We start from the raw sequence: 23848 nt of genomic DNA on the forward strand, positions 1-23848 counted from the left end.
GGAACTCCCCGGCCTCTCACCGGCCTCTAGGTTAAGTGTCCCTCCCAGGAACAACGAACTGTGCCCCAAGGGTGGTGCTTTGACCTGCCGGCCAGGGAACGTGCCAGCCCTGGAGGGATCAGCTCCCCTTTCTGGAAGGATGTGGGGAAGAGGCTGAACGGACAAAAAGCGAAGCAACTGCAAATGGTAATTTAATTCACGACAAAGACACTATTTTAAGTCAGGGACAGAAATATTAATTCAGTGGCGTAAAAACAACTCAGGAAGAAAATAAAAAATGCATCAAACCACATCTTGTCGAGAAAAAAGTGGGAAAGATAAATGAAAGGAATAAATTAATAAATAAGAATAAATAAATAAATTTCACATAAAGAATATTTAATATGTAACTAGGTGGGTTGCAAAATGACATTTCCTGCGCTCTATTTCTTTCCAACAAGAAATAGCATTATTTCATCAAGGCATGGAGCTGTACAGGGGAGAAAGCAGTCACTGAATCATTTTCTTGAATGAAATCATTCTTGCTCCCAAGTTCCAGTGTCTAACCACTTTGGCTTATAGAGTAAGATATATACTACGTATATATACATGTATATATAGACACACACTCTGTATATTTATATATTTGCAGCATTAAGATGCCTTATAGCTCCCAGCAACAGAAAAATCCCAACTCCAACAGGTGTAAACTCAAAGGGAGATTGAAGACCTCAGTCTTCCCGGTACGGAGACCACTCCCCGGCGCTCCCTGCCCTTGGGACCAACCTTCCCTCAGATCACCAGCCTGACAACCAGCCCCGAGTCACAAGATGCCATCAACGGGCATCCACATGGACAATGCCATTCTGGTCCCGATTCTTTATCGATGACAAAACCTCCCCCCAGATCACCCGGAATACTTCAGTGTCTGGTCATCCCGCCAACACCAAACGGCCTCTGGCAAGGAGGGAGCACAGGCCCCATCAAGGCCCTCTACCAAGGGAGATGCGACAGCGGCTGCCAGCCTGCTTCGAGGGGAGCAAGGACCAGGGCACAGTCCCTGGAGCCTGCTCTTCCTCCCATGGGGACTCCAGCCGCCGAGCCTCGGCAGGCGCCCTGCCAATCCCCCCAGGAGTGGGAAGAGAAGGGTATTTTCTACACACGGCGCTGTCTGCAGCGGGACAAGCACCTCCGCCTGCAAAGAGCCACACCCCTGCCCCTGCACACTCAATGAACACGTGTTCATCAGCCAAGCCCAAGACACATACTTTTTTTTTAAGGCAATTGTTCGGCTGCTTTACTGATGTGCAGATCAGTAACAACGGGCATCACTATATATGCCAAAAAACAGTGCTTTTCCAAAAACGGTTAGCATTGATCAGAGCTCTGCAGAGAAAAAGAGTGAACACCCATGTCCCAAGCACCACCCGCAGTGCTTGCTGAGATGTTTGCCCTTTTTCCTGCTTCCTCTAATGATGCACATTCCTGTCCCAAACCATTTCCCAGCGGCAGAACCCACAGCCCACCTCTGCTCCGCATGGTGTCCTAGAGACTCACACTCCTAACCACCGTTATCACGCTGAAGAAAACTGCTCGAATTCCCTAACATTATCCAATGCCATTCCACATTTCAGTTCCTCCAAAGGCCTCAGAAGTACCCACAGGGATGTCTTTTCGAGCTGAGTGGGGTTTGGATCCAATCAAGGACCACACACTGCATCTGGTCAGGTCTCGTTAGTCTCTCTCCACGGAAAGAGCCCCCCGCCCCGACCTTTTCTTTCTAAAATGACATGGACTTTTGGAGACACCAGGCCAACTGTCTTGGTGGATGCCCCCACATTCTGGATTTTGGTTTCTTCCACTGAAGCTGCTCTCTCATATCTGCTGTAAACCAATCACCTGACTAAACTCCTACGAATTACTTGGGCAAGAGCACACGCCCGGGTGACGTGTGGACCCCACGCCGCACCCTAACAGGAGGCACACGGTGTGGTGTCACCACCGCTGATGGCGAAAGGGGGGCAGTTAATCATTCCACTGTAAAGGTGTACCTTTTCCGGGGCCAGTGAAAAAGATGCCTGTGGGAAGTTCTCTGGCCCTGCACGGATCCCCAGTCCTTTACACCTACTGATGCTGGCGTCACAGATGCCCTTGCCTAGACATAGGGCTTTTTAGGCAAATTAATGATCTTTCAAATTCTATCATTCCTTCTACATTTATTAGCTATACTTGTCTAGAACATGCAGCCTTCCCACAACTCTTACTAAAAAGGGCAGGGTGAAAATGCTTTCCTTCTCATTAAAGAGAAAGGAGCTTGTGTAAGATTCTCCTACAACGGTGGAAATAAGCTCGTGCCCCTCTTTTTCCATATTGATGTGGACACAGATTTTTGTTTAATCAAATGTTGTGGAATCCATTACAGTTGTTCTGTTGGACCATCAAACTACCTCAAATTTGGCCAGGGAGAAACCTGCAAGGTAGCCTCTGCGACCACTGACGCGTCCCCGTTAATCTCGAGGACTTCCTTGGTTTCTTGGCCCAAGAGCTCCCAGCCTCACCCTGGACACGTAAAGGCCCGGACCTAGAACCAGCTGTTTCTCCAGGGAGTCCTGGCTCCTCAAGAGGGAAATGCCGGCACCGAGGCTGCACATCCGTGGGGCTGCCCCTGCTTCCAGGCCCTCAGCAGATGAGCTCAGACATACATACACTTTTTTAAAATAATGTCTGATCATACTTCTTATGGGGAGTTTTACATAAATTCTTTCATTTTTATGGTCATCTCTTCTTGTAAACTGGGAAGTGTGGTTCCTGGTAACATGAACAGTTTCTTTTTGCTTTATCTTACAACATACACAAACTGGATCTAAAATAACACCAATTATTACTAACAAAAAATGAATGGTGTTTATAATTTTTTGCAAATCTTTGCCCTTAAACATACCATCAAGGATATAGAGTCCTAACTCTGTATTCAGAAGTTTCCTGTAAGAACTGTTTTCTCTGTGTTGTTACCAATTTGACGTAAAGTTCATTTGTTTTCGATTTCAGAATGCCTTTATTTTCTATTTTTGAATATATAAATCATTTATATTTTTCAAAAGTCAAAATGTCCTACAAAGGCATAACCAAAGAAACCTTGCTTCCATCCCTGACTCCCCCCTATTCACTCCTCCCTCCACAGGAATTCATTTTTCTTAGCTTGTCGTTTATCCTTCTAGCCTTTCTCTTTGCAAAAACAAGCAATTGTGTGTGTAACTTACTTCCTCTCAACTTACATGGAAGGGAGCATGCCATATGGTGGACAGTACCCCGAGTTCCTCACTGAACAGTATGTTGACGTATAGAATTTCAAAATTTGTCAGGCATGTCCCCTGTAATGCATTCTGTACTACAAACATACAGAAACACATGGGGGCCTGTAGTGTGAGAAGTCTGTCATGGGAATTATTGAGCTGTGGGGAGACACTTCCTACCGATACCTATTTCAACACCTGCCACGTAAGCCAAACGTGCACGATGTGTGTATGCTGCGCACAATATACCAGAGCCTCGATTCCTCAGGTGCACCTCTGGCGTCTGGTGCTGTGAGCGGCCGCCACCAAAGGCCTCGTGACCCCACAACGAGCACCATTAGCGTCAGAGGTACCTTATGCCACATCTTCAACATCTTGTACCACATCCGAATCCTGACTTCTAGTGTTACGATATTTCCAAAGAAAATGTATCCACATTTCCCAAATTGATAGATTTTCCCCTCAAGATGAATTCCTTTCTTATACAGAGTCTGATTTTTTTTTTCCTCAAAAGCTTTCATGCATGTAAAACACTGGTAACAGTTCCACTCGAATATCAATTACCTGATGATCCGTAAGTTGTGACTCTGTAAATGTTTTTATACTTTGGTGGCATTCTTTGTGATTTGAGCCCTGTGACCAATTCCTCTGAGACATCTTCTCAGATTCATAGGTGGACACTCACAAACAGGACGTTCTCGGTTCTCTCCGTGTGGGCTCTCTGGTATTTCATAAGATCTGACACAGAAATTTTCTGAGAGAGAGAGAGCCCACCTACCCCCACCCCATGTTGTGTCTTTTGATGCCAACTGAAGACTGAAGTTCCCCAAGAGTTCTTCACATTACTACAGTCCTAAGGTCTCTCCCATGGGTGCTCTTGGTGTTGACGAAATTCGACTTCACACAGGAGGGCTTTCCACATTTGCTGCACCTTAGGGTATCTCCCTTGTGTGAATTACCTGATGTTTCGTGAGAGTCGACTTCTTGCAGAATGACTTCCCACATTCGTTACATTCATAGGGCTTCTCCCCCGTGTGTGTGCGCTGATGAACCGTGAGGGTCGACTTCATACAGAAGGACTTCCCACATCGCTTACATTCATAGGGCTTCTCCCCTGTATGAGTCCTCTGATGATTAATGAGGTTTGACTTCACATAAAAAGTCTTCCCACATTCCTTACATTCAAAGGGGTTCTTGCCTGTGTGAGTTCTCTGATGTACAGTGAGGTGTGATTTCATACAGAAAGATTTCTCACATTCATTACATTTATATGGTTTCTCTTCCGTGTGAGTTCTCTGATGTATGGTTAAGGCTGACTTGTAACAAAAAGATTTCCCACACTTGTTACATTCATGGGGCTTCTCCCCAGTGTGGGTTCTCTGGTGTTCAATGAGGTGTGACTTCTGGAAGAAGGTTTTTTTACATTCCTTACATTCATAGGGTTTCTCCCCTGTGTGTGTGCGCTGATGTTTCGTGAGGTGTGACTTCTGGAAGAAGGTTTTCCCACATTCTTTACATTCATAAGGCTTTTCCCCTGTGTGTATTCTCTGGTGTTGACTGAGGGCTGACTTCATGTAGAAGGACTTCCCGCATTCATTACATTTATAGGGTTTCTCCCCTGTGTGAGTTCTCTGGTGTACCGTTAAAGTTGACTTATGGCGAAAGGTCTTCTGACATTCGTTACATTCATAGGGTTTCTCTTCTGAATGTGTCCTCTGATGATCGGTGAGATTGGACTTCATAGAAAAGGCCTTCCCACATTCACTACATACGTGGGGTTTCTTTCCCGTGTGATTTCTCTGATGAATGTTAAGAAGTGACTTCACGTAGAACGACTTTTCACATTCGTTACATTTAAAGGGTTTCTCTCCAGTGTGAGTTCTCTGGTGTATGATCAGGGTGGATTTCATATGGAAGGCCTTCCCACATTCGTTACACTCGTGTGGTTTCTCCCCTGTGTGTGTTTTCTGGTGTTTAGTGAGGGCTGATTTTTTATAGAAGGACTTCTCACATTCATTGCACTCATAGGGTTTCTCCCCCGTATGGGTTCTCTGGTGTACTATTAGGATCGAATTCATAGAGAAGGCTTTGCCACACTCATTACATTCATAAGGTTTCAAACCAGTGTGAATTTTCTGATGTTTAGTGAGGTTTGACTTCACACAGAAGGTTTTCCCACATTCATTACAGTCATAGGGTTTCTTCCCTGTGTGAGACACCTGATGGATAATTAAGGCAGATTTATAACAGAAGGATTTCCCACAGTCGGTGCATTTAAAGGGTTTCTCTTCTGTATGCTTCCCCTGATGTACGTGCAGGGCTGACTTGTAGTAGAAGGACTTACCGCACTCATTACATACATAGGGTCTCTCCCCCGTGTGTGTTCTCTGATGGTCAGCAAACTGTGACTTCTGTAAGAAAGTTTTCCCACATTCATTACATTTGAAAGGCTTCTCTCCTGTATGTGTTTTCTGATGTTTAGTTAAGTTTGATTTCACACAGAAGGATTTCCCACACTCCCTACACTCATAGGGCTTCTCCCCTGTATGAGTCCTCTGATGGTGGTTCAAGTTTGATTTGGCATAGAAGGATTTCCCACACTCGGTGCATTGATAGGGCTTCTCTCCCGTGTGAATTCTCTGATGGACTTTGAGGGCTGAGCTATGACGGAAAGACTTCTTGCACTCGTTACACACATAAAGCTTCACTTCTGACCGTGTTCTCTGCTGATCGGTAAGGCCTGACGGCACGGGGGCTTCGCTGTAGTCACTGAGTTTCTCTCCTGCCTGACATTGCGGAGGGTCTGTGAGCTGTGATTTCTGAAGGGTTTTTCCAGATGTATTACTTCCACAGGGTTTCTCTCTTGTGTGTGTCTTCTGGTGCTGAGTCAGGTGGGCCTCCTGATCAAAAGATTTCTGACAGTGACTACATTCAAAGGTTTTCTCTCCTGTGTGAGTTTCGGGAAGTTGAGTGTCATGGGACTTCTTGCTGAAATTAGTCTCGTCGTCATTACATTCCACATTAACTTTCTGATGTTTTAAAAGGGTTGACTTCCGGCACTCATCGACCTCACAGCGGTTCTTCCTTGTGTGAGTTTCCTGAAGGACTTCAAGGGCGGACTCATCTCTGGTATTTCGCCCCTGTTCCTTAGAATCACAGGACTGCTCTTCTGTTTGAGCCCCCGTAGGTGTAATGACAGCTGCCTTATTAAGAAAGATCTCTCCACATTCATTATTTTCAAAAAGTGGCCCCAAAGTTTGAATTTTCTGTTGTTCAGTACAGCCCTCAATAGGACTTGGGGATTTCCCACCTAGGTTCCGTTCGCCAGACTTTTTTCCAGAATGAGTATTTCCTTGGTTATTACCAGAGAGTAACTTCCCACATGCATTAATTTCATCAGAGTTCTTACCTGAATACTTGTTATTACTAATAATTGATTCTGAAACATTTTTCAAACGTTTTCCACGAGAGACATCCTGACAGGGTGTTTCTCTGAAAACATTCTCTCTCTTCTTAGTCAGTGATTTTTTGCTGATGAGTGAAACTCGCCACAAATGTTTGTCTTGGTCTTCCTGGTTTCTGTCTGTAAGGTCATAAAGAAGAGAAATTAAGTGTACTTCAAAAATGTTAACACATTTCCTATGATTACCAAAATCAAGATAATCAAAATATCTATCATCATATTCAGTTAGCCCAGGTAAACTGCGTGTGGTTAGAACAATCAGCATCTACTCCCCACAACTTGCCACTGTACTTACTGTACTAGTAACCACTGTCACCCTGCTGCACATCACATCCCCAGAACCTGAAGTCAGTCATTTTTAAGAGGAGAAAGAAAAAAAAAATCAAGCTGATTTCAGGCATCCATAATAGAATTTAGTGCTAAAAGCAGTGGAGAAAGAATTACAAAATCCTTAAACACTAAAAGTAAATCCCAGTAATTTTATATGTAGACAAAATGATCCTCAGTTGAAGTAACACCAGCAAGTCTGTATTTGTAAGAATGCAGCACAGTATTGTTCTCATGGATTCTTAAAGAACCTACTAGCAAATGAACTTTGGTCAAGAAATGGTGAAATGTGGGGCGCCTGGGTGCCTCAGTGGGTTAATGCCTCTGCCTTCGGCTCAGGTCATGATCCCAGCGTCCTGGGATCGAGCCCTGCATCGGGCTCTCTGCTCAGCAGGGAGCCTGCTTCCTCCTTTCTCTCTCTGCCTGCCTCTCTGCCTAGTTGTCATCTCTGTCTGTCAAATAAATAAATAAAATCTTTAAAAAAAAAAAAAAAAAAGAAATGGTGAAATGTAACACGGCAGAAGACTGCTTTTGAGAACTGATCTGCTTACCAAGTCTAGAACTAAAGCAGGGACTGGCTATCCGAAGAGAACTCAAATCTAAAGGACTTCAGGTTTTAGAATTAGTAGATGTTAAATTTCAAACTTCCCCCAAACATCTCCTCCCCATTCTGCCACATCGGGAAACACCTCCCACCCCTAACCCTTACCCTTGTCCCTCTCTCAAAGGCCACCTCGGACTCAGGGGCAGACCCGCTTCTCCACACAGTGCAGCCCCGCCTCCTCACCCGCACCAGCTCGGAACTCGAAGCCCCCATCACGGCTCAACTGAACCACTGAAAGCAGGTCTGCTCTGCTGAGAACCGAAACCATCCACACCCCCACAGCCGAGTCCCTACATTAACCTGACCAGTATTCTGTCTTCAGAACAGGACTGTACTACTCTGGGACACTTGCCTGGGAAGCTAAGAGTTGCAAGCAGTTTGACTGTTCAGTTCAGAATCTTGCCCGCAAACCTTTTAAACAAACTGTTCAACATTCCAATTAATAATAAACTTATTCTCCAGGACCTTTCAATCCTTGTTGTGTCCACACATCCACACATCCTAGACTATATTATGGTCCTTACTCAATGGTTATCAAGTTCCTATGTTAAAAATATACCTGAAACCATGCCCTCAAATGCTATAAATAACCTGACTTTGTTCAACTTCCTCCACGGCACTACTGAGACTGTCAGCATGAACGATAAACTGAAATCTGCCAGATCAGTGGGTAACTGGCATTGCGCTGGGGGAAGCAGCCCTGCATTCCGTCTCTGCTTCTACTTCCGTCAACCACCCTCACGCTCATCTCTGATTTTCTCTGGGCAGTAGCCAGAGAAATTCTTTTAAAACACTGTTTTGGGGGCGCCTGGGTGGCTCAGGGGGTTAAGCCTCTGCCTTCGGCTCAGGTCATGATCTCAGAGTCCTGGGATCGAGCCCCACATTGGGCTCTCGGCTCAGTGGGGAGCCTGCTTCCCCCTCTCTCTCTGCCTGCCTCTCTGCTTGCTTGTGATCTCTCTCTCTCTCTCTGTCAAATAAAGAAACAAAATCTTAATAAATAAATAAATAAATAAATAAATAAATAAATAAAACACTGTTTTGTGGAAATCCATGAACAGTTGTCCCTCTCACCTAAAGCAGAATCAAAGCCCTTAGCTTGTCCTGTAAGGCATCATCTGGGCTCTGGCTACCTCTCTGAAGTCAGCCCCTACCAATGTCCCTCTCGGCACCCCTACAGCCACGACGGCCCCCTGCCCTTCCCAGAGCTCTTCCAACCAACAGCTGCCACAAGAGCATGGCCTGGCTCTTCCTTCTCCCTGGAAAACCCAGCATCCCGTTCTAATGCGGACCTCATCAAAAAGGCATTCTCTGGCCACCTTTTAAAAGAGCACACCCCACGATCTCCTTTTAGCCTGCTTTCATTCTCTTCATGGGTCTTGCACCACTTGAGAGGTAATTTTTTTTCGTTTACATCTATCTTCTCCTGCTCGCTTGTAAGCTCTAAGGGCTCAGGAGCATTGTTAGTTCACCCGCATATCTCCAGCATCAAGAACACGAGTGGCACGCAGGAGGGACATCTGCAGAAGGACAGAAGGATGGATGGATGGATGGATGGATGGATGGACGGATGGACAGATGGATGGACAGATGGATGGATGGCCAGAAGGAAAAATAAAGAGGAAACAGTCCATGAAATGGAGGAAGAAGAATACTAGAGAAAGAAACCAAAGACAAAGGTCTAAGGCGAAGAAGGCAGGGGTTCCACACCAGCTCTCAGGCAGAAGAGGGCAACACGATATTTACAAGTGACAGACAGGGGTGACTTGGGTGACCGGAGGTCTGCCAGCTCGCTGCTCAGCTACTTCCAAAGGTCTGAGGGCCCAAAATTGAATTACAGAGACACACACCAACCTCAGAACCGACCCACGTGGGACCTGATTTCTGTCGGGTTCTTCTTTCCGCCCCAACGACTAACTCACCTTGATCACCCTGGTCTGGGGTCGCTGCGTCTGAGGGCCACAGCTCTTCTCCTCGCTCCAGCCTGAAGATCACCTCTGGTTTGGCGAGGTGACACCCTGGAAGTGGAATACAGGGTAAAACTCGTCACAGCTGCTTCGACATAAGGCCCCTGGAGGACGAGGAAGATGCAGCTTCAGGAGCCACGTGATAAAGATGCCCGTGTGCACCTTGCATTAGAGAGGCAAGAACACAGCGTCCTTTCTGTGCCCGATGGGAACATCTCTGACCCATGAGATCACGAGATACACACACAGTATCATTCAATACTCCTTCAGGGGCCCACAAACTCTGGCAGCTATGAAGGAAGAAAGGAAATGCATGCTGTGAGACGGGACACAGGGAACACCCTCACCCACTGAGACCAGGTGACTGTAGTTCTCCAGCATCACGTCCCGGTACAGTGTCCTCTGTGTGCCCGTCAGTTGTGACCACTCATCCCGGGTAAAGTCCACAGTCACATCCCTGAATGACACGGATCCCTGACCAGCACATTTCTGTTCAAGCCAAAGAGAGCAGCATTGGGTGACATGAAACAGACAAGCGGGAGACAAGCCTTAACATGTTTACTTTGCAAGTTTACCATAAAAGTATATATGTGGCCTATTCTATTTTTTTAAATATTTTATTTATTTGACAGACAGCAATCACAAGTCAGCAGAGAGGCAGGCAGAGAGAGAGGGGGAAGCAGGCTCCCCGCTGAGCAGAGAGCCCGATGCGGGGCTCGATCCCAGGACCTTGAGATCATGACCTGAGCTGAAGGAAGAGGCTTAATTAACCCACTGAGCCACCCAGGCGCCCCTATGTGGCCTATTCTATAATGTCTTTTGTTTTTACTTTGCTGAATATGATGGGAAAACCCAGAAAACCCAGTATTAGCTTATTAATTCAAACAAAAAAACTGAAGTTCTTACTGTGTTTCTGAAACTGTCTTACTCTGCAAGGAATATTAAGCTAAATAAATCCTGTTCTTTTTTCCTGCCCTTAAGGAGCCTAAGCCTTTTTTTTTTTTTTAAAGATTTATTTGAAAGAGCTTGTGTGGTGGGGGGAGCAGGAGAGGGCGAGGGGGAGACCTGCCCGCTGAGCACAGCCCAACAGAGAGCTCGAGCCCAGGCCCCTGGGATCATGACCTGAGCCGAAATCGAACATCAGACACTCAACTGACCGAGCCACCGAGGCTTAGCCCCAGGAGCTTCAGTGTTAATAAGGAGACAAATCAGATTTATGAACACTTATGCTGTAATAAGGTATCGTGCGAGCTGTGCCAGAGTCATTTACAGAGTATTAAGTAATGGCAGAAAATGGGGTTCTGTTTTGTATTGTCAAGTTGGGCTTCACTAAGCCGGAGATCATCATTAATGTGGCACCGTGACGGGAGCAGGGCCAAGGAGTCAGGAGACGCACCCAGAAGTGTGACAGAACAGTGTGTAGGGCTGTAAGATGATAGAGATTTGCCAGGGTGTCCTGGGATACTGCACAGCAAGTCTGGGTTCATTCCTATACTGTAGTGTCTCCAGAATAATTCACCCTCACCCTAGGAATAAAGTTTGAGCATCTCCCAATTTATTTACTTCTTAACAGATAATATATACAGACTGCCAATCCACACAATAATGATAAACTTAATTTGTTTTTTTTTTTCCTGGCTAAAAGTTAAGTAAGACAACCCACTGTTTCCTTTCTGCCGGAGCATCCTGGGCCCTCTGGCAGGCAGCAGGTGGGACCCTGAGGATAAGGAGGAACCACAAAGGACTTGAAAGCCATCAAGCTTATAGCTCTCAAATCAATAACCTGACTTTACAACTTAAAGAACCAGAAAAACAAGAAAATTAAACCCAAACCCACCTGCTGGAAGGAAATAAGATTAGAGCAGAAATAAACAAGAGATAAAAACAACAGGTAAAATGAAAACAAAAGCCAGTTGTTTGAAGAGATGAACAGAACAGGGGTGCCTGGGTGGCTCAGTGGGTTAAGCCTCTGCCTTCGGCTCAGGTCATGATCTCGGGGTCCTGGGATCGAGCCCCGCACCAGGCTCTCTGCTCAGCAGGGAGCCTGCTTCCTCCTCTCTCTCTGCCTGCCTCTCTGCCTACTTGTGATCTCTGTCAGAAAAATAAAGAAGAGATGAACAGAACAAATTTTTGCCTAAATGGAGTAAAGAAAAAAAAGAAGACTTCAGGAGTCAGAAATGAAAATAGGAACATTTCTACCAGTTCTGCTGAAATAAAAAGGTTTATAAGAGTAGTACAGACCACTGCATGCCAACAATTTGCGTAACCAAGAGGTAATGGAGAAAATTCTAGAAACACAAAACCCAGTCAAGGTTCAATCAGGATGAAAACAGATGGTCTGAACAGAACTGCAACTTGTAAGGACACGGGGTCAGTACTGAGGACTATCCCAACAAATACAGTCCTGTATCATGGCTTCGCTGTATCGTTCTACCAACATTTTATTTTTTTTTATTTTTATTTTTTTCTACCAACATTTTAAAGAGGAGCGAATACCAATCCTCCTCAGACTTTTCCAGAAAATTGAAGGGGAGTGAATACTTCCTAACTCATTGTGTGAGGCCAGCATCACCCTCATACCAATGCCAGAAAAAGACACTGAGAGAAACCTACAGACCATTATCCCTTATGAACACTGCTATAAAAATCCGCAACAAAATACTAGCAAGCCAAATTCAGCAGCATAATAATAAAAGGCCTACCAGCTCTGGCCAAGTGTGGTTTATTCCTGGAGCATGAGGATGGCTCCAAATATGAAATCGATCAACACAACACACCATACGTTAAGGGAATGAGGGGGAAAAACACACAATCATCACAACTGGTGTGGAAGAAGCATCTGAGAAAATCCAACACTCATTCTTCACGATAAAAAGACTCAAGAAACTAGGGGGAGCAGGAACCCACCTCAACACAATTAAAGTCATACATGGAAAAACCCACAGCAAACATCACACTTATTGGTGGAAGCAGAAAGTTATTCCTCTAAAATCAGGAAAAAGACAAGGATGCCCACTTACGCCACTTCTGTTCAATCTAGTACTGGAAATTTTAGCCACAAGAATTACGAGAGAGAGACAGAGAGGGAGGAGAGAAGGAAGGAAGGAAGGGAAGGAGGGAAGGAGGGAAGGAGGGAGGGAGGGAGGGGAAGGAAAGGGAAGGAAGGAAATGAAACAAAACATTCAAATCGGAAAGAAGTAGTAAAATTATATCTATTTGCAAATGGAATGATCTTGTATGTAGAAAACCCTGAAGAGTACACACAAAAAAATGTTAGAGTTGATAAATGAATTCAGCAAAGTAGGAGGAAGGGTACAAATCAACACACAGGAAGCGGCTGCATTTCTGTACACGAACAATTTGAAAAGGAAGTTATAAAAACAATCCCATTTACAATCATGCCAAAAAAATAAAATACTTAGGAATTAACAAAGGAGGTTTGCACAACAAACACCACAGAACACTGTTTAAAGAAATTAAAGACCTAACTAGGTGGGAACACAGCCCACATTCATGGATTGGAGGACTTAATATTGTGAAGATGTCGACACTACCCACAGTGATCTATAGAATCAACGCAATCCGGGGCGCCTGGGTGGCTCAGTGGGTTGGGCCGCTGCCTTCGGCTCAGGTCATGATCTCAGGGTCCTGGGATCGAGTCCCGCATCGGGCTCTCTGCTCAGCAGGGAGCCTGCTTCCTCCTCTCTCTCTCTGCCTGCCTCTCTGCCTACTTGTGATCTCTCTCTGTCAAATAAATAAATAATAAAAATCCTTTAAAAAAAAAAAAAAAAAAAGAATCAACGCAATCCCTCTCAAAATCCCAGTGATGTTTTTTACAGAAATAGAAAAACTCCTCTTAAAATTCACATGGAATGTCAAAGGGAGATCCTTTGCCCAAGTAAATACCCAAAACAACCTTGAAAAAGAAGAGTTGGAGGACTCATACTCCCTAGTTACAAAACTCAATACAAAGCGGCAAAAATCAAAACAGTGTGGCACAGGTATATAGACAGACACACAGACTCATGGAATAGAGAGCCCAGAATTAAACCCTCGCATTTGTGTCCAGAAAATTTTTTATTAGGGTGCCAAGACCATTCCATGGGTAAAAGACAGTCTTTTCAACAAATGGCACTGGGAATATTGGGTATCCACAGGCAAAGAATGAAACTGGGCTTCTATTTAACACCACATACAAAAATTAACTTAAGGTGGATCAAAGACCTAAATGTACTATTTTAAACCAGAAAACTCGGGGCGCCTGGGTGGCTCAGTGGGTTAAGCCGCTGCCTTCGGCTCAGGTCATGATCTCAGGGTCCTGGGATCGAGTCCCATATCAGGCTCTCTGCTCAGCAGGGAGCCTGCTTCCCTCTCTCTCTCTGCCTGCCTCTCTGTCTACTTGTGATTTCTTTCTGTCAAATAAATAAATAAAATCTTTAAAAAAAAACTATAAAACTCTTAGAAAAAACATAAGGCAAAATCTTCATGACACTAGATCTGGCTGTAATTCCTTGGATATGATGCACAGGCAACAAAAGGGAAAAAAACCAAAGTGGACTTTCTGAAAATTAAGAATTTTGTGCATCTAAAGACGCTATCAACAGAATAAAATGCAATGCACAGAACAGGATAAAATATTTGCAAGTCATATATCTGATAAGGCATTAATTCCCAGAATATTTCGAGGGCTCCTAAACACACACACACACACACACACACCACAAACATCCAATTCAAAAATGAGCAAAATTCTTCATAGTTATTTTTCCACAGAAGACACACAAATGGCCAATAAACACATAAGAACACACTCAACATCACTGATCATTAGGGAAATGCAAATTAAAACTACAACGAGATACCGCCTCATACCCACTAGCACAGCTACTATAAAACACACGCACGCGCACACACACACAAAACACACGCTTGAGAGGACGTGGAGAAATGCCGGTGAGGACGTGGAATGGTACAACCAGTACGGAAGGGCATGGAAGTTCTTAAAAAGTGAAAAACAGATTTATCATTTGACCCAGTAATTCTACTTCGGGTTCTATACCCCAAAGAACTGAAAGCAGGGTCTTAAAGGCGTATCTGTGCTCCCGTATTTACAGCAGCATTATTCATAATAGCTAAACTGTGGAAGCAACCCTAGTGCTCATCAACAGACAAATGGAGAAGCAAACGCGGTGTGGACATAAGATCGAGTGTTATTCAGTCAGAGAAAAGGAATGACGTTCTGACACTTGCTGCAATATAGATGAACCTTTAAGACGTTACGCGTAAGAGAATATCCTAGAGACAGAGCAGAATGGTGGTTGCTCGGGACAAGAAGGGAGGAATAGAGAGTTATTACTCAACGGGCACAGAGCTTCAGTTTTATAAGATTCTAAAAGACCTACAGGAACAGATGGTGAAGGTTGCACATTATGAACGTATTACCACCACCAAACTGTACCCTTAAAATAATTAAAATGGTAAATTTTCTATGCCACAAGAAAAAAAAAACTGGGAAAAAATTGTTCCTTGAAGAATGAACCCATCAAACTACATGGCTGGAAAGATATACCATGATAATACCGATCAAAACAAAGCAGGGGCCTATCTTATTTTCAGACAGAGCAGACTTCAAAGAAAAGCTATCAAGGATAAAGAGAGGCTTTCATAATGAAGAAAGTGTCAACTCTCCAAGAAGATATAATAATCCTTAACAGATATGTGCTTCTCCCTCTGACCTTCTCCCTTCTCATGCTCTCTCTCACTGTCTCTCTCTCAAATAAATAAATAAGTAAAATCTTAAAAAAAAAAAAGAAGAAGAAGAAGAAATACACAATCTATGTCTACATCTATCAAAGAACATGGTTGATAGTCAAATCTGTCAGGCAAAAACCGACAGAACTACAGGGAGAAAGAGACGAATCCACGGTTACAGTTAGGAGACTTCAACATCACTCCATCAGAAACGGACAGATCCAGCCGGGGGACAATCAAGGACAGAGCCGACCTCAACAACACCATCCATCAACTGGACTGGAGTTGACATCGATTGACTACTTTGTCCAACAGAAGTAGAATACATTCTTCTTAAATTCACATGGAACATTCACCACAGGGGACCACATTGTGGGCCATAAAACACATCTTAATAAACTAAAAGAAACTAGAAACCATACAATTTCTGCTCTCAGACCACAGTGGAATTAAACTATAAATCAGTAACAGAAAAGATAACTGAAAAACTCCAAGATATATGAAGATTAAACACACTTTTTTTTTAAAGATTTTATTTATTTGACAGAGATCACAAGTAGGCAGAGAGGCAGGCAGAGAGAGAGAGGAAGCAGGCTCCCCGCCCGAGCAGAGAGCCCGATGCGGGGCTCGATCCCAGGACCTGAGATCATGACCTGAGCTGAAGGAAGAGGCTTTAACCCACTGAGCCACCCAGGCGCCCCAACAACACACTTTCTAAATAACTCATGGGTGAAAGAAGAAATCTCAAAAGAAAATTTAAATTAAAATAATTTGTAAAATAAAAATTATAACACAACGTATGAGAAATGCACGCAACACAACCACAGCAGTAGAGCGAGAGGCATGGCGCTTAGTGCCCATATTAAAAAAGAGGGGAAAAAAAAAAAAAAAGAGGGAAGACCTAAGGTCAATCCCCAGAACAAGAACAACTAAAAGTGAAAAAATGAAAAGAAATGGTAAAAATTAGAGTAGAAACCAAATGAAAACGTCAAAAAAAATTGTAAAATTGAAATCAATAGAAAAAAATTCAATGAAACCAAAAGGTGATTCTTTAAAAAAGATTTTTTAAAAAATTCAATAAACCTCTAGCTAGGTTTTCTACAAAGAGAGACACAAATTGTTTTTTTTTAAAGATTTTATTTATTTATTTATTTGACAGAGAGAGATCACAAGTAGGCAGAGAGGCAGGCAGAGAGAGAGAGGGAAGCAGCTTCCCTGCTGAGCAGAGAGCCCGGTGCGGGACTCAATCCCAGGACCCTGAGATCATGACCTGAGCCGAAGGCAGTGGCTTAACCCACTGAGCCACCCAGGCGCCTGAGAGGACACAAATTATTAATATGTAAAATGAAAGAAGTGACACATCACTACAGATTCTCGGGGTGGCAAAAGAATAACAGAGGAATATAATGAATAACTCTATGTCCACAAATTTCATAGCCTAGAGGAAGTGGACCCATCCAAACAAAGACACAATCTGTTAAATGTGCAAGAAGAAATACACAGGGGCGCCTGGGTGGCTCAGTGGGTTAAAGCCTCTGCCTTCAGCTCAGGTCATGATCCCAGGGTCCTGGGATCGAGCCCCGTATCAGGCTCTCTGCTCAGCAGGGAGCCTGCTTCCCCTTCTCTCTCTGCCTACTTGTGATCTCTGTCTGTCAAATAAATAAATAAAATCTTAAAAAAAAAAAAGAAGAAGAAGAAGAAATACAAAATCTATGTCTACATCTATCAAGGAACATGAGTCAATAGTATTAATCTTGGGGCATCTGCATGGCTTAGTTAGTTAAGCCTTTGGCTTGGGTCATGATTCCAACGTCCTGGGATAAAGACCCATGTCAGGCTCCCTGATCAGTGGAGAGCGTGCTTCCCCCTCTCCCTCTGCCTGCCGTTCTGCCTGCTTGTGCTGTCAAATAAATAAATAAATAGTATCTTTAAAAATAAATAAATAGGGGGGTGCCTGGGTAACTCAGTGAGTTAAGCCCCTGCCTTCAGCTCAGGTCATGATCTCAGGGTCCTGGGATTGAGCCCCGCATCGGGATCTCTGCTCAGCAGGGAGCCTGCTTCCCTTCCTCTCTCTCTGCCTGCCTCTCTGCCTGCATGTGATCTCTGTCTGTCCAATAAATAAATAAAATCTTTAAAAATAAACAAACAAATAAAATAATTAATAATCTTCCAAAACAGAAAGCACCAGGCTTAGATTGGTTCATTGGTAAAAATCCTACCGAACACTTACGGAAGAAATTATACTACCTCTCTACAATCTCCTCTAGAAGACAGACACAAAGGGAACAGTTCCTGTTTCATTCTGTGTGGCCATCCTTACCCTAATACCAAAATAAGATAGACATCCCAAGAAAAGAAAACTACAGACCAGTATCTTCCATCAACAGAGAAGCAAAAATCCTCAACAAAATCTTAGCAAAATGAAACCAATAACACATAAAATTATACATCACAACCAAGCCACCCAGCTACCCCCTATATGTCTGTTACTTTACCACTACCCAGGCGCCCTATGAATTTACTTTAAACAGAGAGAAAGCACGCTTATGGGGGGGGGGGGCAGAGGAAAACAATCTTCAAGCAGACTCCTCACCGAGCACTGAACCCGAGATGGGGCTCAATCCCACAACCCACAAGATCATGACCCGAGCCGAAACCAAGAGTCAGATACTCAGCCAACGGAGCCACCCAAGCACCCCAGAATAGCATTTCAGATTAATTACTCAGGAGGACAGATGTAATCTGGGGGACGAAGAAGCGAGCAGCTCTTCCAACAGTCCAGGGAAGAGAAAATTAAGCTCTGAAGGGGGAGAAAGAATTCATTAGGAAGAACAGATTGAAGAACTGTTGCCATTAGGGGCGCCTGGGTGGCTCAGTGGGTTAAAGCCTCTGCCTTCAGCTCAGGTCATGATCCCAGGGTCCTGGGATCGAGCCCCGCATCGGGCTCTCCGCTTCTCGGGGAGCCTGCTTCCTCCTCTCTCTCTGCCTACTTGTGATCTCTGTCAAATAAATTTAAAAAAAAAAAAAAAAAAAAAAAGGAACTGTTGCCATTAAAAACAAAACAAACAAACAAACAAACAAAAAACCTGTTGCCATCTTAAAAGTAGTAAAACTGAGATGCACTCGTGATAATGTAAGGGAGGGAAGGCTTCAGGATGAATCCCATTCCAGGGCTTCCTTTAACTGTGCCCCGCAGATGGCCCACCATCCGACAGGGGATGGGCAGACGAGATGAGATGGGAAATGGGGGAGGCTGCAAACGATCATTTTAACTTTGGAAAGTGGAAAACAGAGGAGACTTCAGCCACCGGCACGGAGGACAAGACGTGAGGGGAGAGCCCAGGCTAATACTGGGTACCACCACCACAGGGGGTAGGAAACAGAAAGGACTGGCAGAGTAACAGGAGGAGGGAGCAAAGGATGGGAATTTGGGGAAAAGCCATGAGAATGGGTCTAAGAGGAGGAGGATGCCAGGAGAGAGACAAAGAAATCAGAGCAGGGAAAAAGCCAGAAGAACGATGCCACAAAATGCCAGAGAAAGAGGCCTTTCTAGAAGGTCAAAGTGGGTTAACTGCCACATGCAGCCGAATGTTCTAGTAAAGTAAGGTCTGGAAAACATCCGCTGGCATCCACGGCAGAGACATTACTGCCAAGTTTTTTTTTTTTTTTAAAGATTTTATTTATTTATTTGACAGCGAGAGATCACAAGTAGGCAGAGAGGCAGGCCGAGAGAGAGAGAGGAGGAAGCAGGCTCCCTGCTGAGCAGAGAGCCCGATGTGGGACTCGATCCCAGGACCCCGAGATCATGACCTGAGCCGAAGGCAGTGGCCCAATCCACTGAGCCACCCAGGCGCCCAACTGCCAAGTTTTATCAGGACATATTTAGGCAAGTAATGCAGAAGAAGTGAGGAGACCCCCAGTGCACTGAACTGCAAACGGGTAGGCAGATCCTTGTACTTGAACGCTCACAGCAGCACTATACTCAAGGGCCAGAAGATGGAAACAACCCGAAGTGTCCATTAACACACGAATGGCTGAGCAGAAGGTGATACATCCGTAAAACGAAAGACTATGCAGACACCGCCAGGAAGGAAGTTCTGATACACGCTAGGACAGGGATGAACCCTGACAATGTTACATGAAGTGAAAGAAGCCAGACACAAAAGGACAGAGACTGTGTGATTCCATTTATATAAAATACCCGGAATAGAGAAATTCAGAGAGACAGGAAGATTTGGTTACCGGGGCTGGGAGGACCGTGAGTTACTTACTGGCCAGGGATTACAGAGATTTGTCTGGGGAGCCAAGAAAGTTACGAAAATAGGGGTAACGGTTGCACAACACTGTGAAAGTAATTCATGCCACTGAGCTGTACACTTCCGGTCAAACGGTTAAAACGATGAATTTTGTTATATATACTTTATCAAAATGAAAGAAACGTGACCAAATCGTGCACAAGCATTTGCCAAAAACGGAGTTTGAACCATCTGCCGTCCAACTGTTTGAGGAGTTCAGAAGAAGCCATCCCTTTCTTTCATGCCTCCAGAGAGCCTGAGGGTTTTGGCCCTAGATCAGAGCGGACGTTCAGGAAGCTCTCCAGAGTCCAGCAGCACTTTGGTCCCTAATAAAACCTGAGGTCTGACCTCTACCTCCAGTGAAGAATGATTACAGGCAAACAGGGCTGACCAGAACGCTCTTCACCACCTTAAGAACTTCAAAGACGTTTTTTCCCAGACTCCAGGGTCACTAAGTCTTTTGTCCCGGGAGTAACTGGCTGGTCACTGCATATCCTATGTAGATCAGGTCACTGATATTCAGGTCACTGAATATCCTATGTAGATCAGGAAGCTCAAAGACAAACGTGATGCTCACCTGTGACAATGGAACAGTCACATGACTCACAGCCACCACCGCAGGTTACAAAGGCACCACTATTTACCCAGAAGCAGCTTTTTATCTATTTTGACTTTTCTACTTAATGAACACACTTACAAAACCCACAAAATCTGCTGGAAAATGAAATACGGAATAAAGAAAAGAAACCACTCACCTGGGATTTGTTCATTTTCTGCTGTTCTGGGTAGAATGTCAAATGTTGGGAAGGCACACCTGTAAGAGGAGGAAAGCCCACCAGGGTAATGAGAGCCAGCCGGCCCCGTAGCTCCCCGGTTCCCATACAAACTTCTACACACCAGCTGGCTAACCTCTGATCCTGGAAAAGAGAAGGAAGGTAACATCCATCCCCCTTTGACTCCTTAAACCTGCACTGTTTCCTACTGCTTTAACTATGTCCCCCTCCCATTAACACAGAAATGTTTAAAATAAAACTTATTATTGGAGGATTTTGCAAGAGTGTGTGCGTGTGCACGTGTGGGGGTGAGCAGAGGCAGAGGGCCAAGCAGACTCCATGCTGTGTGCAGAGCCTGACAAGGGGCTCTATCCCATGACCCCGAGATCATGACCTGAGCAGAAATCAAGAGTCAGATGCCCAACAAACTGAGCCACCCAGGTGCCCCTTAAAACAGAACTATTTAAGCAAATGCTGGCATGTCAAAATATGAAATACAATGTCTTCATTTATTTTTTTTTAAGATTTTATTTATTTGACAGATAGAGATCACAAGTAGGCAGAGAGGCAGATAGAGAGAAAGAGAGGGAAGCAGGCTCCCCACTGAGCAGAGAGCCCGATGCGGGACTCGATCCCAGGACCCTGAGATCATGACCTGAGCCGAAGGCAGCGGCTTAATCTACTGAGCCACCCAGGCGCCCCCAATGTCTTCATTTAAACTGATCTTGTCGGGCGCCTGAGTGGCTCAGCTGGTTGAACTACCGACTCCGGTTTGGCTGGAGTCGTGATCACGGGCTCCACGCTGAGTGTGGAGACTGCTTGGGATTCTCTTTCTCTGCCTCTGTCCCTCCCCCCACCACTTATGCACCAAAGCTCTTTCTTTTTTTTTTTTTTTTTTCAATTTATTTATTTTTAGAAAAACAGTATTCATTATTTTTTCACCACACCCAGTGCTCCATGCAATCCGTGCCCTCTATAATACCCACCACCTGGTACCCCAACCTCCCACCCCCCCACCAAAGCTCTTTCTAAATAAATGTAAAATCAGGGACACCTGGGTGGCTCATTGGGTTAAGCATCTGCCTTCGGCTCAGGTCAGGATCCCAGGGAGCCAACTTCTTCCTCTGCCTGCTCCTCCCTCTCTCTCTGGCTCTCGCTCTCTCACTCTATCTCTGGCAAATAACCAAATAAAGTAAATAAATAACAAATAAGTAAATTTTAAAAACAACCAAAAAACTGATGTTACAGGGGAAAGCAAACCCTAAAGGCTATTTTGTGTATCTGATTTACTAACAATAACATTCACTCCAAGTCCAAGAATCCTCAAAGCTTTGGGAAAAGGGATACATACTTTAAATGCAAATCTTTGAAGAAACTGTTTCTTCTAATTCGATTGGTGTTTCTCAAAAGCATCTTTTTTTTTTTAAAGATTTTATTTACTTACTTGACAGAAATCACAAGCAGGCAGATAGGCAGGCAGAAAGAGAGGGGGAAGCAGGTTCCCTGCTGAGCAGAAAGCCCCATGCAGGGCTCCACCCCAAAAACCCGGGATCATGACCCCAGCCAAAGGCAGAGGCCTCAACCCACTGAGCCACCCAGGGACACCTCAAAAGCATCTTTTAAGAGAAAACTTATCTTGATGTGATTGTGTGGACAGGACTGAGCCAGGAGTCAGGGACTCTGGCTTCTATTCACCTCTTATGGATCCTAGATAAGTCATTTTCCCTTTCAGGTTCTTTTCCCCTCTTGCACCAAATGAGACAGAAACAGAAAACCCCGGCAAACCGTCCCTGAACTACTACTCTTGACCCTATAAGATCAAGATCTGCTGTGGAAAGACCCTGGAAGACCCAAGTACACATCTCCAGATGCCTGACCTGGTGACAGGTCATGGTTAGAAAGCGGCCCACCTTCTGGAAAGAATCAGTGGAGAATGAAGGGAGGGAAAAGTGCTCTTTACGGTAGAGCTGAAAACAAAAGCTTCCCAGCTGTGGAGCCAACTCGGTGACATTTCTCAGAGAGTCCGTCCCCTGCCACCACTTGGCCCCAGCTCCCTTCTCCTGAAGGTGGTGAAATCACTCGGGGTCCCCTATGCTCTTTTTCTGCCTTTCTTCGGCCTCTGGTCCGAAGCTCTGCACAAGGTTCCTCCCGGTGAGATTCCTGCTCCCGGAGCCCGCCCCTTCCTGCCTCAGTAGACCTGCTCTGCTCCGGGACAGCCTAAGAAACTCCCTCCAGCAGAAGCTTCATCAGAGGCCCCAGACCCGTCTCCCCGAGAACACACGGCCCCTCTCAGGGAACACAAAGCAGGGGACCGAGGAAAAAGGTGGAGAAGCGCTCTCAGGCCCTGGACAGCGCAGATGCGGGGGCGGGGGGCCGCCCGGGGATGGGGCACACGGCTGGGAGGCCCCGCTGCTCCCGCGCGCCCCCCAATCTGCACCGACCCAGGGAGTCACACCGCCCAGGCGAGCCGGGCAACACATTTCGGTCACGGACGTACGGCATGCAGGGCGCGGCACCCGGTCCCAGTCCTACCTCGGCGGTCCCCGGCCGGTGGCAGCTGGCGCTCAGTCCTCGCGGCCGCGCACGGGCCCCTTCGGCACCTACGAGGACGGAGACCCCGCGGGGAGCGCTGCCAGCCCCCAAAACGCGGTCCTTCCTGCGCGTTCGCTCGGAGGCCCCAGGGGCGCCCCCATTCTGGGCGGACGCGGCCCCCACCGCGGGGAGGGGAGTAGGCGACCTGAGCGGGCTGGGGTCTGCCCCCCCCCACGCCCCGCGCTGCAGCCTCGGACGGCCGGCGCAGACCAGAGCCAGAACCTCCGCGACCCGCCGCCCGCCTCCCGCGTCCGCCACCGCGCAGGTGCGGGTAGGCCCGAGACCCCCAGAAAGCGCCGCGGCGGAAAGACGCGCGCCTGCGCACTGAGCCCGACGCCAGCCTAGCCGCGCGCGCCGCGAGCCCCGCGGGAGGCTCCGCCCATGTGCGGGGCGGGACCTGCGCGGACACGCCCCTCCCCAATTTCACAGGGACTCCCACCCCACCCCGCCCCCCAGGTCACCCCACCGCCACCCCTTCAGGCTCCCACTTCACCCCGCGTCCGGCTCGTGTTCCCAAACCCAGCTCCGAGGCCTCTCCTGCCAGGCGGTGAGGGTGGGGGGCCTCTTCAAAGCCGCCCCCACGAGGCACATCCCGAAGCACAGATGTAAAGTTTGAGCCAAATTAGCTCTTGCGATCGATTGATTGCCCAGCCAGGCAATTTTTAAAAGATGTGAATGAAAACGAAATAAAGGGGGGGAATGACAAACATTTCAGATAAAATACAGAAAAATCGAAGTTAAGTCAAAACGCACAGAAACGAGAAGAAAAAAGGGTTTCGCACCTTCTCCCAGAGGTGACTGTACGGA

General features: G+C 45.9%; 1 protein-coding gene across 1 annotated transcript; it reads right to left on the bottom strand.

Annotated features, from left to right (window-relative positions):
- Positions 1–361: 361 nt before the first annotated feature.
- LOC122895946 (zinc finger protein 33B-like) lies at positions 362–23322 on the bottom strand. Its single transcript, XM_044233807.1, is given in 6 exon segments — positions 362–4207; positions 4210–6855; positions 9586–9681; positions 9978–10119; positions 20432–20490; positions 22982–23322. Coding segments are annotated over 5 exon segments (2997 nt in total). The 5' UTR covers positions 20447–20490; positions 22982–23322; the 3' UTR covers positions 362–4109.
- Positions 23323–23848: the final 526 nt, after the last annotated feature.

Source organism: Neovison vison, chromosome 14, assembly GCF_020171115.1.
Source record: "Neovison vison isolate M4711 chromosome 14, ASM_NN_V1, whole genome shotgun sequence".
NCBI classification, from domain to species: domain Eukaryota; kingdom Metazoa; phylum Chordata; class Mammalia; order Carnivora; family Mustelidae; genus Neogale; species Neogale vison.